A 24186-nucleotide genomic window follows, 5' to 3' on the forward strand; every position below is an offset into this window, starting at 1 on the left:
GTTGCCCAGGCTGGAGTGCAGTGGTGTAATCTTGGCTCACTACAGCCTCTGCATCATGGGTTCAAGTGATTCTCATGCCTTAGTCTCCCAAGTAGCTTAGACTACAGGCGGGCACCACCATACCCAGCTAATTCTTGTATTTTCATTAGAGATAGGGTTTTGCTATGGTGGCCAGGCTGGTCTTGAACTCCTGGCCTCAAGTGATCCTCATACATTAGTCTCCCAAAGTGCTGGGATTACATGTGTGAGCCACCGTGCCCAGTCCCTGACTACGTGATTTTTATATGGTTTTGTTTATTTGAATTGATTGTGATATGTTTATATTCATTTCTGTTTTCTGACATACTGGGGTCATGTTTTTTATTATTTATTTTTTCTTTTTCTTAGAACAAGTCCTAAATTATTTCTCTTCCCTCAGCATCTTTTTTTTTTTTTTTTTTTGAGGAAAACATTTTTAAGGGAGGAAAAATTGAAAATGTATAATAATAGCCATATGCCTACTGCCTAGACTAAACAAATATTAAGATTTTTGCTATATTGTTTCATATTTGCTGTTGTCATATTTAATAAAATATGTGAGGCTGGGAGCAGTGGCTTATGCCTGTAATCCCAGCACTTGTGGGAGGCCAAGGCAGGTAGATCACCTGGGTTCAGAAGTTCAAGACCAGTCTGGCCAACATGGTGAAACCCCATCTCCACTAAAATATAAAAATTAGCTGGGTGTGGTGGTGGGCACCTGTAATCCCAGCTACTTGGGAGACTGAGGCAGGATAATCGCTTGTAATCCCAGCTACTTGGGAGGCTGAGGCAGGATAATCGCTTGAACCCAGGAGGTGGCGGTTGCAGTGAGCCAAGATTGCACCATTGTGTTCCAGCCAGGGCACCAAGAGTGAAACTCTATCAAAAAAAAAAAAATCGAATAAAGTTGAAGTTTTTTTTAACCTAAATTTTGTTTTCTTTTTATCTTTTTTACTTGTTTATTTCTTTTCATTTTTATTTTTATTTTGTATATGAATGCCAGGTTATATACGAAGTTTCTTATGTTCTAATTATATTTTCCTCTCTCCTTCCCAGGAGGCTAATGCTATCATGACTTTAGTATATGTCCTTCTAATCTATGTTTTATGAAACTTTTACATAAAAGTGTGTGTGTGTAAGTAATATTATTTGGTATAATCTCAGAACACCTAAGTATTTTCATATTATATGGATTGTTTGGCAACTTTCTATTACAACTCACCTCATATTTTTGAGATCTAGCCATGTTGACATTTATAGATACAGTGTATTCATTTAACCTGGCAAATAATATACCGTATGTCAATATAGCACAGTTTATTTATTTGTTCCTCTATTGAAGGATTTTTTTTCTTGATATTCCAAAGGATGGTGCAGTGAATGTTCCTCCATTTATATCTTCTGCAACATGTCTCCAGGATACATACCTAGAAATGCTGTTACCAGATCTGAGGTCAGAGGATACACCCATAATACCTTTTTTAACCTTACATTCTTCTTATTTAATTAAAGACCAAAGCAAAATTATAAACCTGTGAATCTTAGGATGGTTTTGCAGGAGGGATCTTTAAGTGCAAGCTGATCGCTGCCCTCTATTGCTTACGTCCCTAAGTTTATACCACTTTGCCTTCTCTCCTAGCGGCAGTACATACCTGTGAAAATGAAGAGCAAAGCCTTCTGGATCTTTTCTTGGGAGTATGCCATGATGTATGTGGGAAGCCTCGTGGTAATCATTTGCCTCTCCTTCTTCCTTCTCAGCTCTTGGGATTTCATCCCTGCAGTCTATGGCTTTATGTAAGTAATGACCATATTAGAAAATTCTAGAAGCTGTGGGGAAAAAGGAATCCTTGTATACCATTGTTGGGAATGTAAATTAGTGTAGCCATTATGGAAAACTGTATGAACATTCCTCAAACAATTAAAAATAGCATTACCATTTGATCCAGCAATTCCACTTCCAGCTACTTAATCAAAAGTTTTTTTTTCTTTTGAGATTGGGTCTCGCTCTGTTGCCCAGGCTGGAGTGCAATGGGGCTATCTCTGCTCACTCCAACCTCTGCCTCCTGGGTTCAAACGATTCTCCTGCCTCAGTCCCCTGAGTAACTGGGACTACAAGTGTGTACCACCATGCCCAGCTAATTTCTGTATTTTTAGTAGAGACGAGGTTTCACCATGTTAGCCAGGCTGATTTTGAACTCCTGACCTCAGGGGATCCACCTAGCCTTGGCCTCCCGAAGTGCTGGGATTACAGGCGACTCTAAAGAGTTGAAATGAGTTTGTTGAAGATTTGTCTGCCATTCCTATGTTCATTGCAGCATTATTCACAATAGCCATGTGATGGAATCAATCTAAATCTCCATCAATACACAAATGGATAAAGAGAATTTGGTATGTATATATATATGCAGGAGAATACTATTCAGTTTTAAAAAAGGAAATTCTGTCATTTACGACAGTAGTAGAGATGGAATTGGAGAACATTATGCTAAATAGAATGAACCAGGCACAGAAAGACTAATGCCACATGTGTTCTCACTTTTATGTGGACTCTAAAACAATTGTGCTCATAGAAGCAGAGAGCAAGCAGAAGGGTGGTTACAGATGGGGGTGGGGTGGAAGAATGGGGAGGTAATAGCCAAAGGGTACAAATCTCAGGAGGAATATGTTTTTTTTTCTTTTCTTGAGTTCTAGCACAGCATGGTGAATATAGTTAATAGTAGAGTATTGTACATACCAAAATTGCTAAGAGAGTACATTTCAGTTCTCGCCACACAGTGTTTTAGTATTTGAGGTGATGAAAATGTTAAGTACCTCGATTTAATTATTCTACATTGTATTCAGAAATCATAGCATCACATAAAATCACCCATAAATTTACACAACTATATATTGTCAGTTAAAAACCCCCACACAACACTCTGGAAGCTAATTTGGTTTTCATATCTCTAGCTGAACTCAGGGTAAGTGACCACAGAAGCCTTTAGAGCAGTGGTTCTCAAACCTTTAAGGTGCATGTTAAAACCCACATTGCTGGGCCCACACTCAGAGGTTCTGATTAAGTAGGTCTGGGAGAGGGATCAAGAATTTGCATTTCTCGGGTTTTCAGGTGATGGCAATGTTGTTGGCCTGCTGGTTTAGGGAACACACTTTGAGAACCTTTACTCTGAAGCACACCTTTGATATAGTGGGATTAACCTACTTATGCCTAGTGTTCCATTATTGGAACAATAAGCTATGGGAGTTATTTATATGATACTGCTCAAGGTCATCGCCAAGGTCTGATTTTTCTTTTCTTTTCTTTTTTTTGAGACAAAGTCTCACTTTGTGCCCAAGCGACAGGCTGGAGTGCAGTGGCATGATCTCGGCTCACTGCAACCTCCGCCTCCCGGGTTCAAGCAATTCTCCTGCCTCAGCCTCCTGAGTAGCTGGGACTACAGGCACACGCCACCACGCCCAGCTAATTTTTGTACTTTTTAGTAGAGATGGGGTTTCTCCATGTTGGCCAGGATGGTCTTGATCTTTTGACCTTGTGATCCGCCTGCCTCAGCCTCCCAAAGTGCTGGGATTACAGGTGTGAGCCACCGCACCCGGCCAAGGTCTGATTTTTCACACAAAAAAATTTTCAAACTCCATTATAAGTGGGTTAAATAGCACTACCTGGGAGTATTCAAAGCAAATACCAGCCTCTAACTGGGAGGTTTGGGCTCAATTCTAAACAGGAATGGATGTGTTCCTCTACTGCAAGAGGGCCTCTGACAGTTTCAAAATAATGCCACCTGCCAATATCAGACCTTTAGAGAAAACTCAAATGGGCTTGAGTATTGCAGGCTTGTCTGAGTGTATATTCATGAATTCTATAAACATTTCCAAATGCCCTCTCCATGCCAGGCTCTGCGTGAGGGCTGAGGAGTTGGTTGCTCCCTAAGCTTTGAGGAGCTCATAGCCCAATGGGTGATAGACTCTTAAACCTGTCCAGGCGGGAAAGGGATCTGGAATGGCAGAACTCCCATTTGGGATTCTGGACTACTTATTTGTGTTAAATCCGGGCTGAGCATAACAGTGACTTAGTAACTTTCAGCTCTTTATGCTCTGCCTTAGCTAGGAGTTGCGATGCCAGGTGAAGAGTTCTCTTTCTGCTGGGCCACGGATTGTGTTCTTTACCTCATGTCACAGAAAAGCAGGTGTTACAGCAAGAGGCAAAACTTATTCTGGGTGGAGGCCTTAGTGCAGGAAATTTGACTAGGAGCCATCACCCATCTCTCCTTCTGCGTGCCCTATTTGTTGTCCTTTTTAAATTGTGTGTTGAAATCAGTTTCAGCTTCATATTTTTTTTAAATCAAAAATATAATGTAAACTTTAGAAGAGCCAGAACTGCAGTAAAAGCTTTGTCTGTTTAACTGGACAAAAAGTTTTCCAGTTAAACCCTAATCTTTTGATTAAGATCTGGGACTCTGGGGATCGTAGCCAGAACCCGCCGATTGTTCCTCAAGACCCTAGAAGTCTCGCTGCGGGCTCAGGCACTCAGTTTTCTGACTCCTGCTGTGGGGTGTGGAGTAAGAATGGGGAGGAACAGGAACTTTGAGCATGGTCCTTGAGGCAGGTCTTTAGAATGCTCAAAATAGGCCGGGCGCGGTGGCTCACACCTATAATCCCAGCACTTTGGGAGGCTGAGGTGGGTGGATCACGAGGTCAAGAGATCGAGACCATCCTGGTCAACAAGGTGAAACCCCGTCTCTACTAAAAATACAAAAAATTAGCTGGGCACGTGCCTGTAGTCCCAGCTACTCGGGAGGCTGAGGTAGGAGAATTGCTTGAACTCAGGAGGCAGAGGTTGCAGTGAGCCTATATCGCGCCATTGCACTTTAGCCTGGGTAACAAGAGCGAAACTGCATCTCAAAAAAAAAAAAGAATGCTCAAAATATATACTGTTTTTTAAAATTCATTTCTCCTTTGTTACAGTGTTGGGTATCTCCCGATTTTAAACTGTCTTATGCAGTAAAAGAGGGGCAAATCTCTATTCCTAGGATGAATCCCTGCCTCATTTTAGAGTTGTTTGGCTTAGCTAATATTTGTTGTGGGTTACGATTCTGTGTGTCTGCTTGTTTTCGTTAATTACCTGGAGAACCCTTCCCATCCTGATCTCTGTAGGGAGAAAGTCATCCCCGGCTGCCCAGCAGTGACCAGAGTCTTCAGGAGAAATCAAGGTCAAAGCAGACAATTTATCACTTTTGTCTTTTCTCTCCCTTTGTTTTTAATTCCAGACTTTCTGTTCCAGATCTCACTCCAAACATTGGCCTTTTCTGGTACTTCTTTGCAGAGATGTTTGAGCACTTCAGCCTCTTCTTTGTATGTGTGTTTCAGATCAACGTCTTCTTCTACACCATCCCCTTAGCCATAAAGCTAAAGTAAGTGGCTGGACCTGCTGCTGTGTCCACAGAGCGATCCCAGAACCCTCTGCCCCAGCAGCCTTGAGGGTGGAGCAAATGTGGAGCACCTGCTGTCAGGTTTACAGCATCTCACCTAGGGAACCTGCCTGCAGTTGCCGCAGTTGCCAGTGCCATAGCAGGCAATACAGTGCCCCTGTAGTACCAGCTGCTTGGGAGGCTGAGGCAGGAGGATAACTTGAGCCTGGGAGTTTGAGGCTTCAGTGAGCTGCTTGTGCCACTGCACTTTGGCCTAAATGACAGAGCGAGACCCTGTCTCAGAGAAAAAAAAAATGAGAACAAGGGTTGTGGAGGGAGAGTGTGTTTGGAAAACGTGGATCTGGTGGGATATCTCTGTCAACAGCCCAGTGACAGGTCATCCACAGGGACTCTAGATGGGTTAGTTGGGAGGCTGGCCACCTACAAATGTTGAATCTCCTGACCCATTTCCCTCCAAAGGGTTTGTGGAGTTCTGTTCTGCAGTCTAAGAGAGCCGACAGATGTTAGACCTGCTCCATCCCCGGCACCTTTCTAGTCCCTCTGAAACGTAATCATACCTAACCTAGCAACTCCTGGAGGTAGGCATTAGATTCTTATAACTCCCATTTTATAGTTGAGGAAATTGATGCTCAGAGAGGTGGGATGATTTTCCCAGTCGTGCAGCTAGTAAGCATTGGAGCTGGGATTCAGACTCAGGTTTGTCTGGCTCCAGAAGCTGTGCTTATCCCCCTGCACCATGCCAGGCTCCTGAAAGATTGCTTGTAGTAGCCTCTGGAAATTGTTCTATTTTCCTAGCTTCAGATAAGGGAAAACACAGGCACAGCCAGGTAGAAATATGGCTAGATGGTCCAGGGAGCCTGAAAGAGAGTTTGATTTAGATTTCAAGAGCTTGAGTTCTCTGTCCTAACCTTCCTGCCATTCTCCATGGTCTGTGCACCAATGCACATGGTTCCCATTCTGTAAAACCTCAAAAGCTGATGCTTCCTTCCCATGACACAGCCTTGGCCTGGCATCTGACACAGCACCATCCTTCGATGGCCTGGCAGGCTCCAGAACTCTGGCAGCCTTGCCTGGTTGAGCTCTCCAGCTGTCTCTGGTCCACCTTCCCTGCCTTGTTCTGGTTAGGCCCAGCCATTGGGTGGAGAGGAGCAGGAAGCCCAGGGCACCTTTCCTCACTGGCCATGCAGCCAGTTCTCTAGCAACTTTTATTGTCGGCATGCAAGGCCACACATTGCTCCTGAGTAGGCAATAACTTCACCATTTTATGACTCAGACACAGTTGTGGGGACAGAAAATATGAAGAGACCTGATCTCCCTGCTGTCTCCTCTTCTGCCTGGGTATGAAGCTCCACCTAAGCTCTCCCGCCCCTGCACATTTTGTTTGCAGTGCCGGCTTTGTGGGAACAGGGCCCTTCAGGCCACCCCGGTCCCTGTGCAGTGCTGCAGGAGGCTCTAGTCTGTTTTTTTGTCACTGCATTTTCACAGGTCTTTTCATAGAACTGTTGCCGTTGTTACCAGCTACCTGCAAAGCCCAGAGTTAGTGATTGTATTTAGGAAGATGTTCACACTGAGCTGTAGCTGGATGCTTAGAGGCTGCAGGGCTGCATGCCTTTGCTAAGCTGCATTTTCTAGGCATTTGCTGCATAGCAGCACTGGAGCATTCAGGGTGTGGACATGTTTGTCTGCACATCTCAGATTCACACCCATTGAGTCACCCTGACCTTTGACCTGCAAGACAAAAAGGTCAGTAATCTCTGAAGAAAACCTTCCTGGGCTAGGCATCCAAGTACTGTGCAGAAGTAGGCCAAGTGCATGTGGTTGAAGCGTAGCTGAGGAGGATATGGATCCAGCTTCTTCCTGTTGACTTCCCTTTAGCATGTGGTCAGCTCTCAGAGGGGCACTGAAGTTGATCTCTGTCCCCCCACCCTCTCCTGACCAGAGCTTCAGAGTCTGATCAGCCCTCAGGAGAACAGTATTGGGTATGATTAAGAGCTCTGGAGACAACTCCATTGCTTACTAACTTACTGAGTCAGTGCACTTAACTTCTCTGAACCTGTTTCCCCATCTGTGAAATACAGGTGAAAGGATTGCCTACTTTTTTTTTCTTTTTGAGACAAGGTCTTACTCTGTTGCCCAGGCTGGCGTGCAGTGGGTCATCACGGCTCACTGCAGCCTCAACCTCCTGGCGCCAGCAATCCTCCCACCTCAGCCTCCCAAATAGCTGAGATTATAGCCGTGCACCACTATATCTGGCTAATTTTTAAGTTTTTTGTAGAGATGGGGTTTCACTATGTTGCCTAGGCTGGTCTCAAACTCCTGGGCTTAAGCTATCCTCCCGCCTTGACCTCCCAAAGTGCTGGGATTACAGATGGGAGCCACCACAGCTGGCCCCGGATTGCCTGCCTTGAGGGGTGGTTGAAGTGTGATGAGGATCCCATGAGAGGATGCAGGAGAAGGACCTTACACAGAGGGAGTTCAGGAGAGGATAGCCATTGCTATCACTTAATATTAGGTTAAAATAATTGCAGCTGCTATTAGTTGAAGTTAACAAGACAGGCCCAGCCCTTAAGAGCTGAGAAGCTCTATGCAGTTCACAGTTCTCTTCTTGGAAATAAGTTCATTGCACTTTGGGTCTGTAGACCCTGCTGACCATGTTGTCAGAGAAAAAAGGCATCAGCAAGGAGACACTTCTTGCTTTGCCTCCAGTTGTCAGAGGGGCCTCTGGCAAGGGAGGCTGCCTAATTACCCTGCCAAGCAGTCATTTAAGCTGAGTCATAAAGAATGCTGACTTCATTTGTTTTCTTCCTTCTTGGCTCCTGGGGGAAGGCCCAGAGCTGGTAGAGGCAGGGGGGGTGCTGTTGATGGGAAATGTCTCTGTGGGCTGTTTCCCTGTGTTTGCCAGGCCCTCCTTACCTAACCTCTGGGTATTTCTGAGTCCTTGCAGATTTCTGCTCTGCTAATGGGGCCTGGCCCATTCCTTGTGGGTAGCAGAGCCAGTCCCTTCCTGAAGTCACCTGAGGATTATTTTTGGTTCAAAGGATGGGGTCAGGAGTCTCTGGGGTAGGCCTGGTCCCCGACTCATATCTCTCTCTCTCTCTCTCTCTCTCTCTCTCTCTCTCTCTCTCTCTCTCTCTCTCTCTCTGTCTCCCCTGCCCCAGGGAGCACCCCATGTTCTTCATGTTCATCCAGATTGCTATCATCGCCATCTTTAAGTCCTACCCGACAGTGGGGGATGTGGCACTCTACATGGCCTTCTTCCCCGTGTGGAACCATCTCTACAGATGTGAGTACTCCCACCTCTGCCGCAGCTTTGTGTCAGCCTGGCCCTGGATGAGACTGCTGCAGGGAAAAGGAATTTGTAGGCATTTATCAGGCACCCGTTGTGCCGACAGCACTAGGAGGGAAGCAGAGGCATCAGGCACAATATCTGCTTTTAGGTGCTGCAGACTTGTGATGATAAAAAATAACTGCCATTTATTGAGCACTTACTGTGTACCTGGCCACTGTGGCTTTCACAGTGGTACATGCATTAATTAGCTCATTTGATCTTCACACCAGCCTTTGAGGTAAGTATCCACATTTTGCAGATGAGAAAACTGAGATACAGAAAGGTAAAGCCACTTGTTCAAAGTCACATGACTTCTAATTAGAAGAGCTGGGATTGGAATCCATATCTGTGAGCCCCTACCCACTGCTGTCCATCAGGGCTTTCTACGGTGATGGAAATGTCCTCTGTCTACACAGTTCAATAATAGAGTGCCACTTGTGTGCCTGAGAACCTGAATTTTAAATTTAAATTCCGGAACCCACATGTAGCTAGGCTATCATATTGGCCAGCAGAACTCTACCCTGGGCTTTGAACCATTCCCCAGTGCTGCACCCAAAGGTTACTAGAAGGCAGGTGGACAACGTTAGACTTCCTGCCAACTGTGACAACTCCTCTAAGCTCTAACTGTCCCCTCCTCATAGGAGCCTTAGAGGTGACCTACTTTGCTAGTTAGGCCCCCAGTGCTCTTAGCCCTCTGTGGTGGGTTATTTTCAATGTTTGGGAGCTCCCTCAGGGTAGATAGCACAACTCATTCGCCTCTGTATCCCTGGCACCCAGGACTGAAGCTGACACCCAGAAGACCTTGCAAACATTTGTGGAGTGGGTTTTAAACCTCCCCAATAAAGAGACAGCATCAGTGACCCAGTACCACCTTACACTCTAAACGAGGCATGGAAGAGAGCTGTTGAACTTTCCTTACCTGCTATGGGTGTCCAGCAAGGTATCAAAAATGAACTAGGGAGTTCAGGCTTCAGAGGAAATGAGTCTTTGTTGTTGTTTTGGGCGTCAACCAGGAAATGAAACTGTCCAGCTGTTGGCAAACAATCTACCTATAATAGGAGTGGGCCTCTGAGTGAAGGTAAACAGTGGTGTGGGTAGCAAAGCCAGGGCTGCTCCTGCAGATAATGGCCTGGTGGGGCTGTGACCCGTCTGGCCTGACTGGGAAGAGGAAGCAGTGTCTTCTGCTGTGACATTCTCTCTGCACAAACAAGAGTCATCCAGTCCAGCAGGCTCAGAGTCAGCTTGGGGCCCCTCGGTAGAGTGACCAGTGACAAATCATGAGACCACTAAAACATGTGGACACTCCTCAGTTTGTGACAGCGGGTCGTGGGAATGTGAAATGGTTTTTTGTGGTTGCCCATCCCACACGGGGCACTCTGTCTCCCTCAGGGAATGTCTTTCATCCCATTTGCTGAGCAATCTGGAGACTGACTTGACTCCAAACCCTGACATTCCCATGATGAGTCCCACGTGTTCTTAGGCACATCATTTAACCCTTCTGAGCCTCTGATTTTTCCATCAGTCAGATGAAGAGAATAACTGTGACGAGTGTGTTAAATTTGAGAAGGAATATCTGTAAATAGCACTGCAGTTAGTATCATCAGTAATAATTATGCAGGGGAGTCTCTCACATATTTCCATGATCAGAGCTTGGGGCTTGGTAGTCATCAGAATAAACATATTTTTCAAGACTCGAATAAACTACTTTATGCCCTCTGGGGTGATGAGGCAGGAAGAAAGATGGAGTTTCCAGAAACCTGGATGATCTAATAGTTGCTGTTGCTGGCTGGCTTGGCACACAGTCTGCAGGTTCAGGTTGGCTGAAGATCCTGCAGAGAACAGTAGCTGTCCGCCTTTGCTTCCCTGCTCCTGCAGCAGGGAATACACATGCTTGGAAGACCTGCTTGGAGCTTGACAATTGTGTGTCATTATTCTCAGCCAGAGCAGCATTAGCCCTGGTCCTTGGGACCTATGAGTGGGATGTGTGTGTTGAGAAGCATTTAAGCCTACATTGAATATGTTGAATATGGCTAGGAATTCCGTTTCAACATTAGTTGTCAGTGCTGACATGCATGTTCCCACATTCATCCTTCTGTTTTCCTGTACAGTGGAGAGGAGAAAAGGAATGAGTGTAGGACCCAGACACTGGACTCTCTGGAGCTTGGATGAGTCATACAGACTCAGAATTGTAGTGTTAGGGAACAGCCTGCTGGCAGAGCCCATGCCAGCCTGCATGGTCCGGCAGAAGGTGCCAGTACCAAAGGGCTGGATCTGCGTGTGTATTGGTTTCGTTTTTATTATTAATGTCTAGCGATGAAAGGATGTTGATAGATATAAATTACAAAGAATCAGATAAAATATATTCCCATGTGTTTTGGCACCTCATTTTAAGGAAGGGAATATCACTATGGACTTCAAAGTCCCTAAATCCCCTCTGTTCCCCTTCTGATGGGACTGGATTTTTTAAGTAAGATTTTGTTTCTGAATGCCTGAGGCTCAGAAGGGAAAGTGGCTTGCCTGAAGTTCCATTTCATCAGTCCTGGTGCCAGAGATTGGATAAGCCACTCAGTGAATGTGGTGGGGAACCTGATTCTATCTGGCCTTTCAAGTCTGATGAAGGGTAAACCCTTTCACCTTGTTAGGCCCTGGTCACCTCTGACGCTTTCTGGTGCCTGGAACAAGCTGTTCTGTACCCCAGGTCTCCAGCTCTGTCTGCTCTGGCATATATAGCTTTAATCTGGCCTGTCAGCCAGCAAGAGTGAATAGCAGCTCCCTGTTCCTGCAGAGGTCACCACAGGCCAGAAGCCAACTGCATGCTGGTGATGGTTCTCCAGGCACATGGGAATGTATCTTTGCAGCCCTTCAAGATAGCACCCAGAGGCTGCCAGTGAGCCTCTCTTTGTCTCTTTGCACTTGGTTTTTTTCCTGTCACCCTGTCTGAAATCTCTGTCCCTAGCTGGAGGCACAGAACAAGAACCACCTGGTCTGGCAGGCTGGAAGTATTTTATTTTAGGAATAGTCTGTGTTCCTTTCAGCAAAATAATTTCCAGGGGATCAGAAAGAGCTGCTGAGAAATGTACACAGTGATGTTGGGTTAGAGGAGTGGGAAGCGTTTGTTCTCCTTTCTTGAGGTAGTACCGTGGTTTAATAATAATAGTAATTCTCAGTGAAAGCATCCCTTTGCAAGACTCCTTGTTCCTGGGAGGTCTCAGGAGGCTTGAGTCAGGGTTTTGGTCTTTCAACTTTGAAAACCCAGAATTGCAGAAACTTAAGATTAGAAAAGAGGATCTTGCAAGCCCTCCAGGCCAGTGTCCAAATTGTGGGATTTCTCAGACGACTAATGTTTCAGTAAACTCTGGCGAAGGACTTGCCAGCTTTTTATCTTGCTGAATACATTAAAACAATCAACTACCACCCATTCTTCCAGATTTTATAAAATAAAGGACTTTTTAATGACAACAACAAAATGGCACCTATCATTTCCCAATAAAGAAAGAACTGTAACTTGAAAACCTTCAGCTTTACAAAGAACTGTGAACTACCTTGTCGTGATTATTCTCCCCTTGACACAGTTCAGTGGCATCTCTGTTGCAAACTGTAAGGGGCTGCAGCTGTAATGCAGTAGTTTGCAGCCTTGGCTGTATGCCAGCATTACCTGGGAAGCTTTTAAAACCTCATATGGGTGCCTCAACCCCACCCTAGAATCTCTGACTTAGTCTGAGGGCTCCCCATGTGATTTTGTTTTGTTTGTTTTGAGACTCTTGCTCAGGCTGGAGTGCAATGATGCCATCTCTGCTCACTACAACCTCCGCTTCTGTGTTTCAAGAAATTCTCATGCCTCAGCCTCTGGAGTGGCTGGGATTACAGGCACCCGCCACCACACCCGGCTAATTTTTGTATTTTTAGTAGAGATGGGATTTCGCCACGTTGGCCAGGCGGCTTTCAAACTCTGACCTCAGGTAATCTGCCCACCTCAGCTTCCCAAAGTGCTAGGATTACAGGTGTGACCCACCAGTGCTGAGGCATGATTTTGTTCTGTAGCGGGAGTTAAAAATTGTCTGTGTCATCCAGGCCCCTTCCAATGCAGGAGCCCCCAGTACAGTGTCTCTACTGAGTCGTTGTGCAGCTGAGACAAGTGGCCTAAATGTTTGGGAGTTTCTCTACCCTTTAAGTCTTCCAGAACTCTGACTTGGGAGAAGGGATTTCCTGAAGGTCAGAATCAGTGAAGAGAAGGGAACTTCCATTCATTAAGTGCCTGCTGGGACCCAGGCACAGTGCTAAGTTCTTTTTAAAAAGGTATTCTTTTAAGTATTTTAAATAATATTTACCAGTTTTTAAAAATACAATAAAGTATAAAGAAAGAAATAAAAGTAACAGCTAATCCTACTGTCTGATAACCCCTAGAGGGTTAAAAGGGAGGAAAAACGTACAGTGTGGTAGGCAGAATAGTAGCCCTCCCCTCACAAAGATATCCACGTTGTAATCCCCAGAACCTGTGAATACATCACTTCACATGACTTTAAGACCTTGGGAGGAGAGATTATCCTGGACAATCCAGGTGGTCCCAGTGTAATCACAGGTGTCCCTCAAAGTAGAAGAGGTGGAGGTAGTGGGAAATTGGGAAGTCTCTGTAATTTCTGCCCAGTTTTGCTGTGAAAGTAAAACTGCCCTTAAAAATAAAGTGTACTGGGCATGTTTGTGCCCACCTATAGTCCCAGCTACTCAGGAGGCTGAGACAGAAGGATCACTGGAGCCCAGGAGTTCCAGGCTTCAGTGAGATATGATCCAGCCACTCCACTCCAGCCTGGACAATGTAGTGAGATTCCATCTCAAAATAAATAAAGTCTATTTTTAAAAAGAGATGCAGAAGAGAAGGTCTGAGTGATGCAATATGAGAAGGCCTCAATTCATCATTGCTAGATTTGAAGCTGGAAGCAGGTCATGAGCCAGGGAATGCAGGGGCCTCTGGGTGCTGGAAAAGGCAAGCAGGAGATTCTCCTCTAGAGATGTTACCCTGTGAGACCCATTTTGGAACTTCAGACCTTCAGGATTGTAGAATAATAAATAATACGATTTAAATCACTAAGTTTGTGGAAATTTGCTGTTGTAGCAATGGAAAACTAATGTAACCAGTGATATATCTGTGTCAGTTTCTCACATTTCATCTTGTTTAATCCAAATGAAGGGTGCATTTTAGCCCTGTTTTATTTTTAAACATTTTTTTTTAGAGATGGGGTCTCACTGTGTTGCCTAGGCTGGTCTCGAACTCCTGGACTCAAGCAATCCTCCTACCTCAGCCTCCCAAAGTGCTGGGATTATAGGCATGAGCTGCTATCCCCAACCTAATTGTTAATTTTTATGAGTATATACTAGGTGGATAGCCTAATTTTACAGGTGAGGAAGCTGAGGCCTAGAGAAACTTGCTAGTAAATGGCAGGATTTTTACCAAGGTCTGTACCTGGCTGCTGTGCCATGCCAGCCTGCCTGCTGCCTCTGGACCACCCTTGGGTAGCAGGTCCTTCCTGAGACCACTGGGAGAGCTTTATTCCTGGTGGGAGTCAGCATTGCCTTAGGGGCAGTGAGTGAGAGACAGTGTCAAAAAGAGGTGTTTTAAATTACCATCTAAGAGGAAGTTGGGAATGTTTGAAGAGCAAGGCAGGGGACGGAAGACACCAGTTAAGGAGAATGGAAAATGTGTTCCTAAGACCCAGGACTATGGCAGCATGGAGACCCATGGTGGGCCTCTAATCTTCACAGTTCATGTTGGAGTTCCCACCCATAATCCCACATGGCCAGATGGTACCCTGCTTGGGGAAAGAGTGCAGATATTCTTGGACCCTCCAAGATTAGGTGGTGAGGGGAATGTCTTCCTGAAATGCCCTGTTTGGTGCCCTGAGGCACTCATGGCATTTCTAACTATAGCTGGTCTTCAGCCAGCCAAGCCCACAGTGGGAGGAAAAATCCAGTTCCAGGAGCTATCACCAGCTGTGGGCATGGGGAGCCGTTGACTTGGGAGTCTGGAGTTTGCTTCCTGGCACCCCAATACCTCTGCAGGTGCTCTGCCTTTGAGCTACATGAGGCTCTCCTTGGCCTCTCCATTCTGGGGGCCATCGCGGCAGGGAAAGAGTGCCATAGAGAGCACGTCAGACTAACTGTGACCCTCTGTCTTTGCAGTCCTGAGAAACATCTTCGTCCTCACCTGCATCATCATCGTCTGTTCCCTGCTCTTCCCTGTCTTGTGGCACCTCTGGATTTATGCAGGAAGTGCCAACTCTAATTTCTTTTATGCCATCACACTGACCTTCAACGTTGGGCAGGTAAGAGGGACAGTATTGGGGGCAGGATGGGGACAGGGATCCATTTTGCAGCCTTAGGCTTTCAACCATGGTCTTGGATTCTGCATACCGGGGGTGGAGACATGAAGGAGGGATATTTACTCCCCTTAAGTAGCCCTGAGTCAGCGGAGAGGACAGGGAAGTAAGAACAGTGTAAATCTAAACCTGGCAAATGTGTATTAGGCACCATTCTGAACCGTAGACACACTGAATTCTAAGCAAGCCTGGGAGAAAGGGCATGATATCCCTACTTTACAAATGAGGGGCAGAAGCTTGCAGAGCTTGTCTCTTGTTGAAGGTCATTAGAGGAGCCAAGAATGAAATTGAGGTAAGGCTTGATTTCTGAGGCACCCCTTACTGTAACGGTACCCATAGGGAATACGCAGAGTGAGGGGGAGATGGCAGGGCAAGAGGAGGAGAGGCTCTGTGGACTCTCAGGACAGCAGGAACAAAGGCAGGCAGATGAGAAGTGGGGGCTGTTGGAAGTTGAGCATAAATTATGTGGCTGGGAGGGGTGGAGAGGAGGCTGCAGTCACAGGCTGAGGAGTACCAGCAAGGAGCTCAGCTTTCTGAGCTGGGAAGCCTGTCCCTCCTTTCCACAGAGCAGGATTCTCAATCAGAATCCTCAGAGGGAGCTTGTTAAAAATGCAGATTTCCTGTTAACAGGCTTTAAACCCTGCAATTATGTTGCAACTGTCCCAAGTATATGGCTCTGATTGTTTAAAAAAACGAGGTTCTGGCCAGGTGCAGTGGCTCACACGTGTAATCCCAGCACTTTGGGAGACTGAGGTGGGCCAATCACCAGAGGTCAGGAGTTCAAGACTAGCCTGGCCAACATGGTGAAACCCTGTATTTACCAAAACTAGAAAAATTAGCTGGGCATGGTGGCGGGTGCCGCTTATCCCAGCTACTCAGAAGGCTGAGGCAGGAGAATCGCTTGAACCCAGGAGGCAGAGGTTGCAGTCAGCCAGCGGTTGCAGTGAGCCGAGATCATGCACTGCACTCCAGCCTCGGCGACAAGAGCAAAACTCTGTCTCAAAAAAAGAAAAAAAAAAAAAAAAAACAGGAAAAAGCCAGGTTCTCTGATCTCACTCCCAGAAATGTTAATTCAATGTGGAATACAGGGTCAGGAATTTATATTTTTAATAAGCTTTTCCAGAGGTTCTGTGGCAGCGGGTCTAGTGAACTCCAGGTGGACTCACCCACCCTTCTTGGAAGTTCCCTTCTCCATGTGCTGCCTTCTCTCAGGTCAGGCTCTGGCCTCGTAGTGGAAATATGAGAATCACTTGTACCATTTACCATTTCAGTTGTCATTGGCACAGCCAGGCATTTCCTATGGGTAATAGCCTGGATGGGAAGCAGTCCGGCTGGAAAGACTAAAGATGCCAGTGAGTAATCCCCAGGGTAATTCTTGCCTCCAAGGTTAGCTGGAAGAAAAGAAAGGAGTTAGGGCTTTTTCTGTGAGTGATGGGGACTAGTGTTTCCTGCATAGACATTTCCGGAGGATTAATGTCCAGCCCAGCCAGTTCTCTTGGTTTGTGAGCAGAAGAAAGAGAGATGGAGGGCCCTGGAGCCTGGGTGGGGCCCAGCCAGAGGGCCCATTCTGCCTCTCACACCGTGGTTAGGGATGGTGGATGAGCAGCCCCTCTTACTTCTGACCCATGCAGGCAGAATCTGCAGGGCCCAACTGCATATCCTAAAGGAATCCAGAAGGCTGCCCTGGCTCCCCTGCTTTCCTGGAATCTCCTTCCTTTTGTTTACCTCCCAGTGGTGGCTGGCATGGGAGGGCATTGGGCCTTCCCTGGGCCTCTATGGGGTTGACAGGCTCCACGGAAATAGTCCACAGCCTGTTGTCTTGTCATGAGTCTTAGTCTTAAGTTTGGGTCTGGAAATAGAGTTGGAGTGGTTATGAACCATCCATGGAACTTGTCAGATAACAGCTTTCTTCTCTGTGGCTGCCTTTCTGAGAGAAGGGGCTTCATATGCAGCACAGGGAAGTGTGTGTCTGCAAGTGGTCAGGTGCCATTGAAGGCACAAGGAACTGAATTATTGGAAAGAGGGATTGGGGTTAGGGGTGGACACCAAAGGTAGGTGGATCGAGTGCGTTCATAGCTGAGAGAAATCAGCTGGACTCTTGGCATGATCTCTTACCTTTTTTTTTCTTAATCTCTTTTTAAAATGTATTTTAAATCATCAAGTAATACATGAATTCATTATTGCAGGGGGAAAGAAGTAAAAACAAAACAAAACAAAAAAACAGAAGAATATGGAATCGGCTGAGTGTGATGGCTCATGCCTGTAATCCCAGGTCTTGGGGAGACCAAGGTAGAAGGATAACTTGAGGCTAGGAATTCAAGAACAGCCTGGGCAATATAGCAAGACCCCGTCTCTACCAAAAATAATAATAATAATAATAAAGACTATGGAATGAAAAGAAAAGAGCTGCCCGAGCCCCCATCATTTTCTACCCCTCTGCAGACATGGCAATTGGGATTGGTTTGGTGTGTGTCTTTGCAGACTTTTCTCTGTGCACTTATAGATATAACAGCAATAGACACACATACATAAAGAGAGTTTTTTGTTATTGTTTATGTAGGTAAATGGCATTCTCCTTTAAGTAGTATTCTTTGACTCGCTGTTTTTCACTTAATGATTTTGTCTTGAGATGATTTTTTAATGGCTCTGTAATAGCTAATGGTTTGGACTAGGTACAGCCCTGCTGATGGGCACTGAGGTTGTCCTTCATTGTTTTGGCACTTTATATATTTATTTTTGGAAATGGAGTCTCACTTTGTTGCCCAGGCTGGAGTACGGTGGCCCGATGTCGGCTCATTGCAGCCTCTGCCTCCTGAGTTCAAGCCATTCTCCGGCCTCAGCCTTCTAAGTAGCTGGGACTACAGGCTTCCGCCACCATACCCAGCTACTTTTTGTATTTTTAGTAGAGATGGGGTTTTACCACATTGGCCAGGCTGATCTTGAGCTCCTGACCTCAAGTGATCTGCCCGCCTTGACCTCCCAAAGTGCTGGAATTACAAGTGTGAGCCACTACGCCCAGCCTATTTTGGCGCTTTAAATGGAAGAGCCTTGCAGCCGGGTGTGGTGGCTCATGCCTATAATCCCAGCACTTTGGGAGGCTGAGATGGGAGGATTGCTTCAGGCCAGGAGTTCGAGACCAGCCTGGTCAATAGTGAGAAGACTCCTATCTCTCTCTCTCTCTCTCTCTATATATATATATATATATATACACATACACACACACATATATATGTATATAAAGGAAAAAAATAATAAATGGAAGAGGCTTGCATACGCCTCCACATATTTTTGTACACACATGCTAGTATCTTTTAGAGTGGATTTCAAGTGGTGGGATTTGCTGGGTCAAGGGGTATATGCATTTTATGCCTTTGGCAGATATTGCCAAGTTGCTCTTCAGGCAGGCCATGCCAACCGACAGGACTCCCACCAGGGGGTCCAAGTACTTCCTGGGGCTGCTGGCTTTGGGCTTTGTGGCTGCTACTGCCAGGCCACTAACAGGGTGTGTCAGATGGGGCCACTTGTTCACTGAGGCAGTCACTCAAGGCATATCCTTGTCCCAGAGCCTGACTGAGGTAGGAGAGCCCCTCTTCGTGAAAGTTATGCCACCTGTCTTTGGACCTGTTGGGAGCCTCAAAGTACAAAATGAGACATTTCGAATTTTACTAAGAGTTCAGTGTCACCTCCTCACAGAGACCCTTCATGAGGTCCCTTTGCTCCACTGTCTTTTTCTCAGTCCTGCATGTCCTGGACAACCCAAGTTTAGCCCCTGCTTCTGTGTCTTCCACTGAGTCGTATGGCATTTGGGGACATGTTCTCAGTTCCGCAGCCTGTTGTGAGCTGGGAACGTGCCTAATATTTACGTGGCCCTCATTTTCTCCTCTTTGGGCAAGACAGAGCAGAGCTCTCCTAGGAAGATGAGTACAGATTTCAAGGAAGTATTTAGAACCTTGATATCGTTGCCGAAATCAAGAGCCAAATATAGAGAACATCTTGGCCTATCGATTGTTCTTTAAATCCGGCAATGTTTGACTTGTTCAGTGCCGTACCCTATCACAGAACAAATTATGTGTGGATTACTAGTTACACCGGCAGGTAAACCAGTGACTAAGGCCCCATCCCTTACCCTGGGAGCTATTAAGTATTTTTCTACCTGTGGCATGGCTCATTTGTTAATTATGGTTGTTCCTCAGAGTCAATAGCAGGAAATGACAACAGTAAACCATCCATGGTGGGGGGGTGCGCCTAAGTGTGAGAGAGAGAAGCGGGAATTGAGACCAATGGATTGCTTGAGGCCCTCTCCCACTTCCTCAAGTGATTTAACTTCTCTAGGTTGTAGTTTCCCTATCTCAAAAACCAGGATGATCACCCACAGCTTCCAGGGTGTTGACAGGATTGGACCTAACTTGTGGGTCCTGTTGCCATTACTCATGTGTGTTGATATGGGAAATAGCAAGAGTAACATGCTCTTCAAATACTCAGAGCAGATTCCTGGAGAAACAGACCATGAACCAGGGGAAGCAGAATAATCTCCTCCTTTTTTTTTTTTTTTTTTGACCCTTTTGTGAGTAAGCGACCAAAAGGTTAGAAAATCGAGGATTACATATAAACTTAAAGGATCTTGTTTTTTTTTAAGAGTAGGGTAGGCCAGGCGAGGTGGCTCACACCTGTAATCCTAGCACTTTGGGGGGGGGTGGGTGGATCATAAGGTCAGGAGATGGAGACCATCCTGGCTAACACAGTGAAACCCCATCTCTACTGAAAATACAAAAAGTTAGCTGGGCGTGGTAGCACACACCTATAGTCCCAGCTACTCGGGAGACTGAGGCAGAAGAATTGCTTGAACCCAGGAGGTGGAGGTTTCAGTGAGCTGAGAAATCGCCACTGCACTCCAGCCTGGGTGACAGAGAGAGACTCGGTCTCAAAAAAAAAAAAGGGGGGGTAAAGTGTCACACTCACCTTAATTCTGTTTAAAAACAGGGAATATAAGAAAATCTTCTCCTAAAATTATAATTAATAGTGGCTCATGTTTCATGAGAGCTTACTATGGGCTGGCCTCATGTGATCCCTATAATCTTCTGATCATGTGCTCAGATGGCCTTCCAAAGCTTTCTGTGTACATTTACATGAACTCACATGTAGCAGGACAAAGGCCACAGAAGGCCAGGGCTCTGGAAACCCAAACGCTACAGTGACTCCAGCCCTGTCTGTCCTGGCTCACTGGTCTCAGGCACATCCAATAACTCCTGAGAAGATTATTTATTTATTTATTTGCATATACTGATTGGGTACCTACTATTCACTAGGCACTCTGCAATGGGTAAATTGAAACATAGTCGTGCTTCCAAGGAGCCCGCAGTCTGTGGAGAGAAAGGAAAGGACACGGGCAGGACAGGGCAGCCTGACGTGCTAGCATTCCAGAGCTGGGCTGTTAAGGAGGCTTCCTAGGGGAGGTGGCCTCTAAGTGGGTTCCTGAGGATTGGGTAGGATCTAACTGGGTTCTGTGGTTTTAGGTAGCAAGACCTGCGTGGGGGTGAAGGAAGGAGAGATAGAGAGAAGAGGAAGGAGGGAGCGAGGGAGGAACACTGCTGCTGGGAGCTTGGTGGGACTGGCTGTACCACTTGAGAGGGAATGAGGCCAATTCAGACAGCAGTGGTCAGACCACATGGCCTTTACAGGCCTCTTATGCAGAGATCCAGACTGAGCCTTTGGCTTTCAGCTGAGGACAAATGTGACCAGATCCATGCTCTGAAAACCTCACTGTGCCAGGAAGAGCAGAGGTGAGTGAGCCTGGCATCCAGGGCATCAGGGAGGAGGTTGCTAAAATCTGAGGGAGGTGGCAGTTGCCTCATTTTTCTTAAACTGGTAGGGTGGTTGTGAGGACTGAATGTGGGAAAGCTTTTGTGAATTCAAAAGTGCCACCTAACAGACAGTTACCTGTAGCCCCATCCTCAGTCTCACCTTGTGACCTCACAGACCCTGAGACTGAGGTCCAGAGATGTTACTTGTTCTTTGCATCTTCAGAGCTGGAGGTTGGAGCTTTCTACTCTATTTCCTCCCACATAGTGTCCACTCTGGCATGTAGTTTGTTGGGTTATGTCAAAGCCCTGTCCAGCTCCACAGTTGGCCACCAGCCTCCTCTGCCTCCCAGCTTCCTGGATCCTAGGCAGGTGGGCAGAGGCTGCTGCACTTTGCCAACTGTGATGGCCACATTCATTCCCCCCAGCGCGGGCTGACTGTCAAATGTCAGTGTTGTCAACAGCAGCAGGAGGTCTGGGGAACCAGGACACGCCTGGGTGATAGCACCTCCTTCTCTAGGAAGCTGCAGCCCTGGTGGTAGCCAAGGGTGCTCTCTTGAGCCCAGCAGTTTCAAGACACACTGGATTAACGACCTCTACTGGCTTTTCCCCAAAAAGTCAATCTCTCTCTCCGCTGAGTGACAGCTGTGAACTGGGGAGAGCAGCCTCCACAGGGTGTCAAGGTACCTGAGGTGTCAGCACAGGCCTGGCATGGAGTAGGACTCAGTTCATGTGGGTACAGACCCTGGGAGGTTGCGGAAGTACTCAGGGTTGGGCCTCTGACAGGCAGGATTGGCCCCTAGCCCTTCACTTCCTACCACGCAACATTTTGCAGGGCCCATGACCCCTGAGCTTCCCTTCTCTATGTGGGGATTGTCAGCCCTACCCTGGGGTGTTGGAAAGGAACAATGTTGTTTTTTTGTTAAAGGGCCTGGCCCACGGCAGACACTCAGAAGATGTTCATTTCCCAGTCTCTGCGTCCTGCCCTGCACTAGAGCATGTTCTGAGGGTTTCATTCTACTTCTGATTCGCCCTGTCTGTCCCTGGTCACCCCTTTATCAGCTAGCTGCCCCATGAGCTGTTCATCATGGCCCCAGGGGAGGTGGCCCTGGAGCCCTCATGGCTGCCACAGAGAGGAATATGGACTGAACCGTCCCTGGGGGCAGCGCTGAGAGGGTGAAGACCAGCAGACGACTCAGAGAGCTGACCCTGTGCAGGGTCTGGGGCTGTAGAGCTGGAGCAAATGCAGCCCTATTTGGTTGGGAGGCCAGTGGGCAGTGGCTTCACTTCAGGGTCCACGTAACTGAGTGCAGGGGTAGAGAGGACTCCTGGCAAGAGATGAGCCTCTGAGGGAAAAGTGGGAGCTGTAGTGCTGCTGGATGGGGCAGGGGGAGCCAGGGAGCTTCTGAGCAGGTGAGCGTGCATGTATGTGTGCATCTTTGTGTGTCTGAGGGCGCATGTGTGTCCAGAGAGAATGAAGGGGGCCTCCCAGCACGAGATGGCTGCAGGACGAGAAGTGGGCAAGTTTGAGAGGGGGATTGGCAAGGCAGTATTTCAGCCACATTGGGTAGGACCCGGAGACCTGAGGGCACAGAGGGACAGGCATGTTCTGGGGTCCTTAACTCTGGCACAAAGACTAGAGGAGCCCAGCATTGTCGGTAACAAGCTACAGCTTATTACTGTCATTTTACAGATGAGGAACATGCAGCCCAGGAGACAGGAAGAGACTTACCAACATCACACAGCCACTGACTCACCCATACAAATTCCATACCCCCTTGACCAACGTGCCCGTGTCCAGACTGGGCAAAGGGACTCTGGGTCTGCAGCTGCTGCGTTGGCTGCACCCTAGGGCCCCTGGGAAAACCCTACCTCTTATGACCCAGATGGAAAGCCCCAAGGTCAGAAGAGGTCCCGGCTATAGGCTTCCCTCTGAAAAGGCCAGGCCTCTGGGCCAGCCTGGTGTCCTCTCCCTGGTGGCAAGGTGCCCACTCAGGACTGATGACACTCACGGCTGTGTGCCCAAGCCACTCACAGGGCTCTTCCTGCCACCCCCTGTATCCTGCAGATTTCCACACACACAGCACAGTTCACAGTCTTAGCCTTGGACACCCATATACATACCCAGCACCAGGAGTCCACCATTCATATCCTCCTGTACTTGTTCCACACAGCATCCATCCCTCAGTCCATCTTATTTTTTTTAGTGTATTTCAAATTGAAATGCAGACATCAGTACATTTCCTGCTAAATATTTCAGCATGTGTATCATTAACTAGAGTTCAATATTTATTTACATTTTTCTTATGTAAAATTGCAGGGAAAACTGCAAATCTTATATGTACATTTGCCAAAGCCCTCTTTCACTCAGCAAAATATTTTGAGTTTGTTACATATAACAATGGTTCATTGCTGTTAATTTTTTTCCTGTTTTAAGAGATGGGGTCAGCCAGGTACAGTGGCTCACGCCTGTAATCCCAGCACTTTGGGAGGCCAAGGCGGGCAGATCACAAGGTCAAGAGATCGAGACCATCCTGGCCAACAAGGTGAAACCCCATCTCTATTAAAAATACAAAAAAAAAAATATTAGCTGGGCAGGGTGGCGTGCGCCTGTAGTTCCAGCTACTTGGGCGGCTGAGGCAGGAGAATCACTTGAACCCAGGAGACAGGTTGCAGTGAGCCGAGATCACCACTGCACTCCAGCCTGGTGACAGAGTGAGACTCCATCTCAAAAAATAAAATAAGAGATGGGGTTTTGCTATGTTGTCCAGGTTGGTCTCAACCTTCTGGGCTTAAGCAATCCCCTTGCCTCAGCTTCCCAAGTAGCTGGGATTACGAGCACAAGCCACCATTCCCATCTAGTTAATTGCTTTTTTAAAATAAACTTTTCATTTTAGAATCACTTTAGATTTACAGAAAAGTTGCAGGGATAGAACAGAGCTCCTGTAAGCCCCCACCCAGCTGCCTAAATTGTTAACATTTATGTTACCATGATGTGTTTGTCAAACTAAGAAACTGTTGTGTTACTGTTAGTCTGAAACACTAGACTTGATTTGGATTTCCTGTCTTTCTACTCACATCCTCTTTCTCTGCCAGGACCCCATCCAAGGGTCCACGTTACATTTAAGGTCACATCTTCTCAATGTCCTCTGCTTTGCGTCTTAGTCTTTCCTGACTTGTCATGACCTTGACAGTTGAGGAGCACTGGCCAGGCATCTCGTAGACTGTCCCCGAGTTTAGGTTTTTCT

The 24186-nt window shown here is 46.7% G+C and overlaps 1 protein-coding gene across 5 annotated transcripts in view; it reads left to right on the top strand.

Annotated features, from left to right (window-relative positions):
* PIGU (phosphatidylinositol glycan anchor biosynthesis class U) overlaps positions 1-24186 on the top strand; it is a 104005-nt gene that overhangs the window by 76339 nt on the left and 3480 nt on the right. For 3 of the 5 annotated variants that reach the window (XR_013535024.1, XM_002747261.6, XM_054255106.2), the window contains 4 exons: positions 1658-1812; positions 5280-5423; positions 8600-8724; positions 14944-15086. Coding sequence is in view for 4 of the 5 variants with exons in the window: in XM_002747261.6 (XP_002747307.1) it covers positions 1658-1812; positions 5280-5423; positions 8600-8724; positions 14944-15086 (567 nt within the window). In the remaining variant the exon portion in view is untranslated. Of the gene's footprint in view, positions 1-1657; positions 1813-5279; positions 5424-8599; positions 8725-14943; positions 15087-16411; positions 16493-17326; positions 17362-24186 lie in introns of those variants that run through there. The other 2 variants (XM_078371085.1, XM_008995495.5) reach the window with 2 other exon arrangements.

Source organism: Callithrix jacchus, chromosome 5 (assembly GCF_049354715.1).
Source record: "Callithrix jacchus isolate 240 chromosome 5, calJac240_pri, whole genome shotgun sequence".
Classification (NCBI taxonomy): Eukaryota; Metazoa; Chordata; class Mammalia; order Primates; family Cebidae; genus Callithrix; species Callithrix jacchus.